The sequence below is a fragment of the Fragaria vesca genome, linkage group LG3 (genome assembly GCF_000184155.1).
Source record: "Fragaria vesca subsp. vesca linkage group LG3, FraVesHawaii_1.0, whole genome shotgun sequence".
Taxonomy (NCBI): domain Eukaryota; kingdom Viridiplantae; phylum Streptophyta; class Magnoliopsida; order Rosales; family Rosaceae; genus Fragaria; species Fragaria vesca.
Window position 1 is genome coordinate 20,888,910 of NC_020493.1, and position 12,692 is coordinate 20,901,601.

The 12,692-nt window shown below is 38.3% G+C and overlaps 1 protein-coding gene across 1 annotated transcript; it reads left to right on the forward strand.

The window, feature by feature from the left end:
• Window positions 1-547: 547 nt before the first annotated feature.
• On the forward strand, window positions 548-12,456 carry LOC101310503 (E3 ubiquitin-protein ligase listerin-like). The gene is made up of 16 exons (XM_004295990.1): window positions 548-700; window positions 783-900; window positions 1,572-1,634; window positions 1,727-1,804; window positions 1,958-2,049; window positions 2,533-2,674; window positions 3,191-3,343; window positions 3,465-4,123; window positions 4,291-4,780; window positions 6,211-6,719; window positions 6,978-7,716; window positions 8,362-9,061; window positions 9,323-10,362; window positions 10,452-10,901; window positions 11,069-11,299; window positions 11,619-12,456. The coding sequence occupies exons 1-16, from the start codon at window positions 645-647 to the stop codon at window positions 11,844-11,846; spliced, it is 5,748 nt and encodes a 1,915-aa protein (XP_004296038.1). The 5' UTR covers window positions 548-644; the 3' UTR covers window positions 11,847-12,456.
• Window positions 12,457-12,692: the final 236 nt, after the last annotated feature.

A 12,692-nucleotide genomic window follows, 5' to 3' on the forward strand; every position in this document is an offset into this window, starting at 1 on the left:
AACCCGTTCATGTCACGTCACGTCATCCAGACGAGCCAGCTGGTCACCCAAATATCCCTCTAACATGTTGGTCACACAAATTTGTAGGAGTTGAGACTCGATTTCTTAACTCGAGGGTTCTGTAGTATGCAATTCGACAAACTTTGCGCTTTAAATTAAGTTTACAATGAAACTAATAGCGCTCATATCACGCCATGTCATCCAGACAAACCCAGCTGGTCACCCAAAGATCCCTCAAAGTCACACAAATTTGTAGGAGTTGAGACTTGATTTCTTAACTCGAGGGTTCTATAAGTAAGCAAGCAATTCGACAAACTTTACGCTTTAAATTAAACTATAATGAAACTAATACCCGTTCATGTCACGCCACGTCATCGAGACGGTTTCAGCGGTTGTATTTGACATAAAAACCCCGAGCTGCCATACAGCCATACAGGCACAGCAACGCATTGATTGGCCCAGCCTCTCACATATCATACACCTTCCCCGCACCAGAGTTCCCGGTTGTAAAAAGACGATCAACTCCCCGTCAGCTCTTGTTCCGTTCAGGGCTCAAAAGAAAACCTCTCTTCTTTCTCTTCCTGTTTGCTCTGCAACTCGCTCCTCCAATACTACGTCGTTTCGAAAACCCTGTACAGTAAATAATGGGGAAGCAGAAGGGAGACGGAGCTAGGAGCAAGGCCCGGCCTTCCAGTAGCAGGTACTGATTTCGTTTTCCGTACATTTTTCATGATACTGCGTCGTTTTTGGACACACCGCTGATTCTGAGCAATTCTGTCTAGTTTGGCGGCGTCGCTGTTGCCTTCGGGTTCTACTGCGGCCGTGGGCTTCGGTGGCTACGTCGGAGGCTCTCGCCTCGACGCTCCTCCTTCCGGCGGCGACGATTCACGGCCCTATTTGGTAGGTTTGACAATTCTTTTTGCTATGAGGAGAGTGTTGGATTTTGATGTATGTGAATGGAAGGACCATAAGTTTGATTTCGAATCGATTGCTAGGGCTGAGAGTGTTGTTTTACTAGCGCTGAATGTGTTGCTTGTTCGAGTCTTTTGCTGCAATGACAATTCGGTAACAGTGTGTTTGGGATTTGGTGTATAGAGTTTAGTTGAATTACTACCGATTGTAAGAATTAGGATTTAGTCTGGTTTCGGTGAAATTCTTTTGGGTGGAGGTGGTGGAAGATGCAGAAAGTTAAGAAGTAAACTAATTTAAAGGAAAACGAGTTAGAATCGATTGCTAGAGTAGTAACTGTGCTTATGCTCTGTTGTTGGTTTTAGTTGCATTATCGTTTGTTATAGTCTTGCGGCAATAAGAGTTCTGTGGCGTGTGATTGGAAGTTGGCTATGTTGAAGCTAGTAGTTGCCTTATTGTGAGAATGACGAGTTAGATTTTTGCAAAATGAGCTCTGGTTTCTTTTAGTTGAATGCATTTGGGTACAAGTGGCAAATCCGGCCATCACCAGTGATACAGAACTTATCAATTTTGTTAAAAGGAGTATGTATGCAAAATTAACTTCTTTCTTCTTGTTTTAATAACCTTTTCATCTGGTTTGTTTTCATGTGTGGGTCGGGCAGGAAGTAGATAGTGATTTGGCTCTACATTTGAAGAGGCTTGCAAGGAAAGATCCCACCACCAAGGTAAACTTGTGCCTGAAAATGTGTTCTTGACTTGAGGTTTGGATTCCGTCATGTATAATTGTAATATTCACTGGATTTCCATTCATTAATAGCTTAAAGCTTTGGCGTCTCTATCCACGCTGCTGAAGGAAAAGTCCACAAAGGACATAATACCAGCCATTCCACAATGGGTACAGTTTCTCACCTCATGATGAAAATACTACAGACCTTTTCCTCTTTTTTTTTTTTTCTTTTCTTGATTTCTTGGTAGTAACAGTTGATGCCACTAGCTTTGCCACACTTGTTTCAGATAGTTGAGACTTATGCAGCTGTTTCTTCTGCAGGGATTTGAATACAAAAGGCTTGTGGTGGACTACAATAGGGATGTGCGGCGAGCAACTCATGACACAATGAACAATCTTGTCACCGCCGTTGGGTTTGAACTCTTTTGTGTACTCTCACATTTTTGTTTTTTTTGGTTTTTCTTTTGGGCATGCTGTCAGAAATTGTATTAAGTTAAGGAAAACTCTCAGTAATTCTTTATTTATTTTGGGTTATATCTTTAAGGCCAATGGCCTGGTTCACTTACGTCTTGGATAAGCTCCTCTGCGTGGTGATGTGGCCCTTGAAAACGGTACCACAACTTTGATAAATCCACCCTGCGTTTGTGAAACAAAAATTGGTTTAGATGCTGCTATCTCCACATGGCTAAGGGTGATAAGATCTCATTCCTAGATTGGCTATACCCAAAATATCTAGTATTGAGCTGGCAAATCTCTATGTTCTGAAGCCCCTGAAATGCTTATGGATAATGATTGCACATGTAGACTAATTGTCAACTGAATACGAACATCCATTTATGTATGTATCAATTCTGGTTTTGCCTAAATGCTATGACATTGATTTATTGTTTGTTTAGGAGAGATTTAGCTCCACAGCTCAAATCTCTGATGGGACCATGGTGGTTTTCTCAATTTGACCCAGTATCTGAAGTTTCACAAGCTGCAAAGCGATCATTTCAGGTTAACTTGCAAGTACATCCTAATTTAGTGTTATTTATAGTCCTCAATATCAGAAACTGCTTTTAGAAAGTATCTACATTGCTGCACCTACATTAGCATTCACAGTTAGAAATTGTGATTTCTATCTCTATCTCAACAAAAGAACAGATGGTTGAGTGTAGCTCTTGTATAAAACGTTCAGAATCTATAATAATCCCACGAGCCACAGAATAGCCGCCCCCTCCCTCCCCCCCCCCCCCCCCCCCCCCCGGGGCCCTACCTACCATGCATTATGATCTAGACTAGTGAGGCTTCTGTTAACCTCGAGTATGGTGGGGGCTCGTATTTGTTCGTGTATACTATTATTATGAAGATTGCTATCATTTTTATAATAGTTTGTCTTCTCATTTGTTAAGTTTCATACTGACGATTTCACACACAAAAAAATGTTAAGTTTCATCATGTTCAATTTTTTAAGACCAAAGCGGTTTTGATTTTCCAATGAATTTTACTCCTTTTCACCGATATTACATTTGACATGCACCTTTGTTTTGATTCCTAACTTGCCTGTAACAGGCAGTGTTTTCAGCTCCAGAAAAGAGACTAGATGCTTTAATTTTATGCACGGCAGAGATTTTTGTTTATTTGGAAGAAAATCTGAGGCTCACGCCAGAAAGTATGTCCGATAAAGGAACTGCTCTGGATGAATTACAAGAGATGCATCAGCAGGTATGGATCTATGATATGTCACTTCATCAACATCACCATAGTAAACCTCAAATAGTCATATATTAGACATGTGCCTATTAATATGCTCTCATATGTAATGTTTCATCATGTTGGATTGCAGGTGATATCATCATCATTGCTGGCATTGGCCACACTTCTTGATGTCTTGGTTTGCTTACAAGTAGAAAGACCAGGCACCGTAAACATAGCTGCTCAACCAAAACATGCTTTGAAGGCTAGGGAAACTGCTATTTCTTGTGCCGAAAAGATGTTCACTGCTCATAGATTTTTTTTAGACTTCCTGAAATCCCCAAGTCCAGCTATCCGATCAGCCACATATTATGTATTGAGTAGTTTCATAAAAAATGTCCCTCAAGCCTTTAATGAAGGAAATATGAAAACTCTTGCTGCTGCACTATTAGGTGGATTTCAGGAGAAGGATCCTGCTTGTCATTCATCAATGTGGGATGCAATTTTACTGTTTTCGAGTAAATTTCCTGAAAGTTGGACTTCGGTCAATGTACAGAAAGCTGTACTGAATCGGTTTTGGGATTTCCTTAGAAATAGGTGCTTTGGATCTCAACAGGTTTCTTATCCATCTTTGATTCTATTCTTACAAACCGTGCCATCTAAAGCGGTAGTTGCAGAAACTTTCTTTCTTGAATTTTTCAAGAACCTCTGGGCGGGAAGAAATCCATCACATTCCTTGGATGCAGATAGAGTAGCATATTTTCAAGCGTTTCAAGAATGCTTTCTTTGGGCATTGCATAATGCGTCAAGGTGGGAGTCCTTTATTTTACTTTCGTCATGGTTCACTGCATTCTTTTGTACACAGTTGCTTTTCTATCAGTGGATTTTCAGCTTGTGTGTTTATTTTCTCAACAGTTAATATGGGTTTGATGTTTTCATATGTTACTGGTTATAAATCTTTCCCTGTTTGGTACCAGATATTGCAATGGAGTGGATTCCATCAGTGCTTTTCGAGCAACTCTTGTTAAAAGTGTTCTGGTAAAGCTATTGTGGCAAGACTACATTTCCTCTAGTAGCTCAAGAAAGAAGGAGAAAACATCGCTGGGATTATCAGCAGATTCTTGTGAAAGTGATTTAACTTCGAACAAGAAGACTGTTGAAACTTTGAATATCACGTACCCAATGAGCTACTTTAATGAGTTGGCAAACTGCATTGTTGCGGTTCTTTCAGGCATTCATTTGCTGGAGCATGATTTGCTCTCAGTTTTCGCTGCAGAATTTCAGGAAAACTGTCGTGGTTTCTTTCAGCATGCTAGTAACTTGGAAAAAGAAAGTGAGTTTGCAGAACGAGTTACACAGTTTATATCATTACTTGGGGAATGTTCAATGCAGAATGGTGGAGGTTGGCCTTTGGCTTCTCTAGTTGGACCAATGTTGGCTAATTCCTTTGCAGTGATGAGATCACATGTAAGTTCCCTTGAAAAATATCTTCTCGTGCTTGATACATGTTTTTATTTCTCAATTCTGCTACTGTTGTTGTAGTGTTTCTTGGAGATCTTACAATTGTTAATATAGTTGTGATGCACATGTTTGTGGCATCAGACTACATTCTGAGTGGTCCAGCTATGAGTGGGAACTTTTGGAGTATTAGAATTCATCTCATATCTCATTTTTCAGAGGGTCCGGTTCAAGGGCCATCATATTTTACACAAATTTGACACACCTTGTGAACCCTTAGATTCTAAAATGTTCAATGGCTCAGATTTATTGTTTAAATGATATCAAAAGTACATCAAGTGATGTGGAAATTACATGGCATTACATATTCTCAATATAAGATAAAATTCTATTGAAAAAAAAAAAAAAAAAAAAAACAACCACAAATTAAAATTTGGAGAATCAAAATCAAAAGAGAAATAAAAAAAGAAAAGGAAGAAGAAGAACAGTATAAGAACGACTGCAGTTTTTTTATCAATATGTTGAAGAAGATTACTATGAATATTTTTACCAATCTAATTGGATTATGTCGATCTTCAATATAACTCAATGTAATTAGATAACAACAAAATAATCGTTCTTTACGGTTCAAGGTTTAACCTTTCATATGAATTTAGGGTTTACATGTACTTTAAAACCCAGAAGAAAAGAAGAATTCAACTCCCTCCATCATCGAGCCTTTAATTTGATCAAAGTTTTTCCATAAGTCTCTAACAAGCCTTCAAAGCTAATTCCACATATCTCATTTTTTGGTACAGTGAATGGCTTGTCTTGATTGATGCCACAAGGATCACCTATTTTTTTTCTTTCTCTTTTGATCGTTTACAATACAATATTGATAAGAATAGTCGTCGTTCTTATACTGTTCTTCGATTTTAGATTTTTTTTCTTATTTTGATTCTCCAAATTTTAATTTTGTGGTGTTTTTATCCTAATAGAATTTAATCTTATACTGCAATTTTGTAATGCCATGTAATTTCCACATCACTTGACCTGTGTTGACATCATTTAAATAATAAATCTGAGCCATTGAACATTTTAAAATTTAATGGTTCATAAGGTGTGTCAAATTTTATGTAAAATATGGTGTCCCTTGATCCGGACCCTTTTTCAGAAAACTGAGTTATATTTACATTATGTCATCCCCACCATCAACTTACAGTGCTATATAAGATTTCCGGCCCAACTTGTTGAATTTACTTTCTGATAGTTTTATTTCCCAGTCAAACAGCTTGTTCATAATGGTAAATAGGAACACAAAGATGTGTCCAAGTTAATTAGATGTGAACTTCATTTATTTTTTAGCCGCAATAAATTTACTATATATACTTGTAAATTTATCTAATATGTTTTTTGTAAAGTTTGATATTCGGCCTTTAATCTTATCTTCTTGACACCAGGATTCACCAAGTTGTGTGAAGATTCTAGCACAGTCTGTTTCTGTATTTGGGCCACATAAGATAATCCACGAACTTCGTATTCACAATATGTCTCCACATGAGGGTGATACAGCATTAGAGGAAGAAACATTCCTGCAAATGTTCAAGGGAACATTTGTTCCATGGTGTCTCAGTGGGAATAGTTGCTCTTTGAGTGCTCGTCTTGACCTGTTACTTGCATTGCTTGATGATGAATATTTCTTTGAGCAGTGGGATAGTGTTATCAGATATGCTACTAACCTGGAGTATTCTGGATCTGCACCCTGCTCTTTGGATTCTGACCGGATAACTATCTTAGCAATGCTTTTAGAGAAAGCAAGAAATGAAATCACAAAAGCGAAAGTAGGAATTTCTATCTGCACGAACATGGGCAACATAGATCATTGGCATCACGAGCTTCTAGAGTCAACTGTGGTTGCTGTTGCTCGATCCTCACCTCCTTTCGGAGCTTCTAGTTCTCAATTTTTGTGGTATGAACGAAATTATTTCTTTTTGTCTGAGTTTCATCCGATAGAGGTCTAGCTTTTTAGTCTGTGTTTTGCTTGGGTTGACTACTTTTCTGGAGAACATTGATGGTGCTGATTTCTTTGTATCTCATATTGCAAGCCCGCTGGTAAATATGGAATGGGAGATGTTATGTGGTTATTTTGTATAATAGACAGAAATATTCATTTGAATGCTTTAAATGTAAGTATTTTGTTCATGACCTACTTTTTCCTTATCTGCAGTACTGTTGTTGGTGGTCCAACAAAGAGCAATCAAATTTCTCTGGTGTCAAGAAATACGTTGGTCCTGATATTTGAAGAGGTTTTCAAGAAGTTACTTTCATTTATTCTGGCATCCTCGTTTACTTGGGTCAGGGATGCAGGTTCTCTATTGACGCCCAATCTATTGACTGCTGGGGCAAACACCATTGGGTCTGAATTTGAAAGTTCAGTGAGCATGTTTGAGATGGCTCAATTTGCTCTTGAAGTACTTGATGGCGGCTTATATTCATTGAAGACACTTGGTGAAGAAAGTGGGCTGACTCCAGCTATTTTAGCTGCAATTTTTCTTATTGATTGGGAGTTTCTGGAACTGACAATGATAGATGATGGACCTGATGATAAATCAAAGGAAATATTGAAGGCCAGGCTGGGATTTGGTGAATCTTTCCATGCATTTAGATGTAAGTTAGGTAATCAATTCTGGAAAACACTCAGTTTACACAATCGAAAGGCACTTGGACAAAAATTGATTCAGTGCATGAGATCCGCCATCTTCAATGAAGAGGAAATGGACACAGAGAAGTTCACGTCACTGTGCTGCTTGTGGATGCTTGAAATTCTGGACTGTCTCTCTGAGGATCCCTTTGAGGAACAGGATCTGCTGGACCGACTTCTCTGCCAAGGTGAGAGATGGCCTTTGTGGATAGTTCCGGAATTTAGCAGGCAAGAGGGAACAGTTGCCAAAGACTTCTCTATCCAAGTGAGTGGGAATTATTGAATTGACATATTGCTGCCTTATTGGTTCATGTTTTCTGTGTCTGTTTCTCTCATGATATGTTGAGTTCTAGTTGGTTAGTTGGATTTTATTCATTTTTATGCGTGTACACATTAGATTATTGATTAACCCCAACACTAGGTTTTCTTATAGGGACAGTAAGGAAATAAATCTTAACTAGATGCCCACTCTCTGACTCTGTTAGTTAGGGTCCCTTCTATTGCTACTTGTTTTGATGCTTGTGCGCATATGATTATTGATTCATTCCCAACCCTAGGTTTTCTAAGGTGCACAATAAGGAAAGAGCAATTGTAAATATTGTAACTGTATCCCTAAAATAATTGGTATGTACATGTCCTGCCCGTCACAACCAGGCCACTGCTGAATGAGAAAGCTCCATGATAAATGTCTTACATAGATACATACACCAGACAGGTTTAGAAGAGTTAGCCCACTAACTTATCATTGAGACTAGTGGATGCTTCATTGCTTACAGTGAGACTGGCTTTTTCCTTGTGTTTATTCAAAAAGTGTACTTGAAATTGTGTTGGAATTATCTTAGATGGATTATGTGATCTTTATCGGATTTGTAGAGAGGTTTACACATTACAAATATCTGACAAAATGCAGGACTTTGGCCATCGGAAGTTTATTTCATTTATTGACAAGATGATATCAGAAATTGGGATTGATAGAGTTGTTGCCAGTTGTGGTAGAAATGCTCTCCCTCTGTCTGAGGAAGCAACAAATGAAAACCTGACTCGATCTTGGCTTGCTGCTGAAATATTATGCTCCTGGAAGTGGCCAGGAGGAAGTGTAGTAGCTTCATTCTTACCTTCATTAAGCGCGTATGCCAAGAGTAAAAATTTCTCTTCCCAGGAGAGCTTGCTAGATTCTATTTTCAACATTTTACTTGATGGTACACTTGTTCAGGGAGGATGTGCTGCACAGAATTTCGTCTATTTATGTGCTGCTTCAAGTGATGAGGTGGAGGATATTGAAGAACCATTCTTAAGAGCTCTTGTAGCTTTTCTTTTAACTTTGTTTAATGATAATATATGGGGTTACAAGAAAGCTATGGAGCTGTTTGCACTGCTTGTAAATAAACTTTATGTTGGAGAAGCAACAAATGCAAACTGTTTGAGGATTCTTCCTGTGATCGTCAATGCTCTTATACTACCATTAAGTCAAAGAAGCATCAGATCTAATGACTCTAGTGGAGATGCTCAACATGATTCTTCTGGGGAAAATCATATACACGATGTTATTGAAGGCTGGCTTAGAAAAGCTCTATCATTTCCACCTTTGATTACGTGGCAAACAGGAGAAGGTAAATGCATGTAATTATAATTTCATTCAGTAATTCTTTTACATTTGAGTTTTATATCTTCAATTTCAAGTCACTAATTGAATGGTTAGTTAAGTAAGAAGTAGAAAAACTTCAGATTTTTTATAAGCAGTACCTGTTCTGGAGCATCAAGTGGTGCGCTTCCACCTCCTTGATAAAGAGTGATTGGGATTGTGGTTCTTGCTGATATACTTTATAATCTGCTGAGAACCAGTGTTAATTCCTTTTGATTTCATCTTGTAGATATGGAAGATTGGATGCAGCTGGTTATTTCTTGTTATCCCTTTAGTGTAGTGGAAGGCATACAAACACCAAAGCTGGAGAGAAGGATTAGCTTGGTAGAGAGAAAGCTCCTACTTGAATTGTTTCGGAAGCAGAGACATGGTGTTGGAACATCAGCTGTAATTAATCAGCTTCCAGTTGTTCAGATGTTGCTATCAAAGCTTATGGTCGTTTCAGTTGGTTATTGTTGGAAAGAATTTGATGAAGAAGACTGGGAGTTTGTCTTATCTCAGATAAGACGCTGGCTGCAGACTGTCGTTGTAATGATGGAGGAAATTGCTGAAAATGTCAACGACACTATCACTAGCAGCTTTACTTCTGATAACTTGGATGCTCTCATTGATAACCTTGGCAAAATTGTTTTCGTTTCAGATCCCTTTCCTATGGACATTGCCAAAAATGCCCTTCTATCATTTTCTCTGTCATGTGGATCTTTTGGTCGCCAACAGGCAGAAGATGCAGATAACTTGAATCCTGTGAGAACAGAAAGATGGGACCCCATCAAAAATAGAATTTTAGAAGGCATCCTTAGACTGTTTTTCTGCACGGGTATTGCTGAGGCCATTGCAAGCTCCTGTTGTCATGAGGCTGCATTTATTGTATCCGCATCCCGATTTGAACATTCCTATTTCTGGGAGTTGGTGGCCTCAAGTGTTGTCAACTCGTCAACAGATGCCATAGATAGGGCAGTGAAGTCAGTAGAATTCTGGGGGCTAAGCAAAGGACCCATAAGCTCTTTGTATGCTATCCTCTTTTCTGCCAAATCAGTTCCTTTGTTGCAGTTTTCTGCTTACTTTATTCTTTCAACTGAACTTGTTTTACCCCTGGCTATTGTTGAAGAAGACAAAAGTTACTTGGATGGTGTCAGTAACAATGAAGAGGTGTTATCCCCTCCTGACATGTCAACAGAAACGGATATTCATTTGAGAGCTGAAATATCTTGCATGATTGAAAAGTTGCCTAGTAATGTTCTCGAGATGGATTTGCTGGCAGATCAAAGGGTAAATGTGCATTGTATTTAATTATATCTTTTGCTTGGTATTTACTTCTCAATAAAAGTGCAAAAATTGATTCCTTTTCAAAATTTCAGGTACATGTTTTCCTTGCTTGGTCCTTGTTGTTATCACATTTAGGGTCATTACCATCGTCATCTCCTACGAGGGAGAGACTGGTCCAGTATGTACAAGATTCTGCTAGTTCAGTAATATTAGATTGCCTCTTCCAGCATATTCCTCTAGAACAGTGGATTCTTAAGAAGAAAGATGAAGAACTTCCTGCTGGTATAGCAGAAGCTGCAGCTTCAGCAACACGTTCCATTAGAACTGGTTCATTATTGTTTGCTGTACAATCTCTCTGGCCTGTTAAACCACTAAAAATGGCTTCACTTGCTGGAGCAATGTTTGGTCGGATGCTCCACATTCTTCCCGCCTATGTAAGACAGTGGTCCAATGATTTACGTGACCGCTCAACATTATCAGGAATTGAATCATTCACAAGAGCATGGTGCAGCCCACATCTAATCGCTGGCGAATTAAGCCAGGTATGTATAGCCTTATACAGATGCTTTGCATTAGGTTATTCTGCATTGTTTCTGAGATGCCGAAGCTGTTAAATACCCACTGTTATAAACTATAACCTAATCGTATTTACACTTTTTGTTACTGTAATGATGGGGTAATTCAACTCTGAATTTCAATTCTGGTGCAGATTAAAAAGGATGAAATTGCTGACGAGAATTTCACCATTGCTGTAAGCAAATCAGCAAATGAGGTTGTTGCTACTTATACAAAGGATGAAACTGCAATGAATCTTGTAATTCGTCTTCCTTCATCTTACCCATTACGGCCAGTTGATGTTGACTGTACAAGGAGTCTAGGTATTAGTGAAGCAAAACAGAGGAAATGGTCAATGTCTATGACATCATTCGTGCGGAATCAGGTAAATTGAATTTAACCTTTATGTTTGCTGGTCATTGTCCATTTTCTGCCTAATTGCAGAACGTCAAAGGATCAATATCTTGCTGCTGTGAATTTGAGATAAGAATATATGTAGACAAGAGCAGCACAGGCTGGTTATTTTGAACAATTTTAGTTTTGTGTTAACGATTTTTTATGAAAGGTAAGGGTGTTTGGGGAAGGAGGAATTGATGATCTTGTTCTTTCATTAAGCATAGGATCAGAAATAGAATTGCATGAATAGGTTTATTAGAAGGGAACACAGAAACAATGTGGATAATTTCTTATTTGGTTAAATGCAGAATGGAGCTTTAGCAGAAGCTATTCGGATATGGAAGCGCAACTTTGACAAGGAGTTTGAAGGTGTTGAGGAGTGTCCTATATGTTACAGTGTCATCCATACTGTCAACCACGCCCTTCCTCGTCTTGCATGCAAAACCTGCAAGCACAAGTTCCACTCGGCCTGCCTCTACAAGTGGTTCTCAACTTCTCATAAATCAACTTGCCCATTGTGCCAGTCTCCATTTTAACCAGGTTAATCAAATCTGTAGTAGCATATCCACTGAGTAAAAGGATCTTGATACAGTCAAATAGTAAGAGATACAACCAGAATTCAGACCTCAATTGCCACAGAAATGCTGACTTCACTGCAAGAGATGGAGCATAGTACGTTGCGAGAGCCAGATTGTACTGTTGCAAAAATTGATGATGTTTAGCTTTTGATCGTCATCAGTGACCGCTTTGAAAAGTGCTTCGGAGAAGGAATCGGAGTTTCAATATTTTGAGTTCTCACCGACTAGTAACTAGTGCATCAAAATTTTGAAAGCAATGAGAGGTGTCTGAACTTTTAAGATACAGCTAGTTTGGAATTTTATAGTTTTAATGATTTTCACTACCATGCAAACAATAGCTTATAGCTTTTAGATGTCAGCATCTTATTATGGGTATTGCTCTCGTATGTATCAAATTGTCTTCTTTCTTTTTCCCAGGTATCATTAGTTTCTACTGATCTTGTTGCTAAATCAAGACATCCGTCCTTCAATTTTTATGTGAGGATTTTGCTGATAAATTTATTGATGATAAAGATAAGAAAAAGGGGCGGGCCTCTATTCTTCTGTAACATATAGTTGTCTCCGACCGAGAATTGTATAACAACGTATTTGTTACGAGGGAGGTTTTATTCATACCTCCAAATTTGGTATTTAGACCTCTCTTTTTTTCTTTTTTTTTTCAGTTAATGATTGATATAAAATGACAAATATAGACACAAACATTGAAAAGAAAAGGCGATAAATAAGTATTCTCTTCTTATATATACCTCCTCTCGTGTTTAACAAACATGGCTATCTTATCGTCCTTCTTTTAAAATAAAAAAA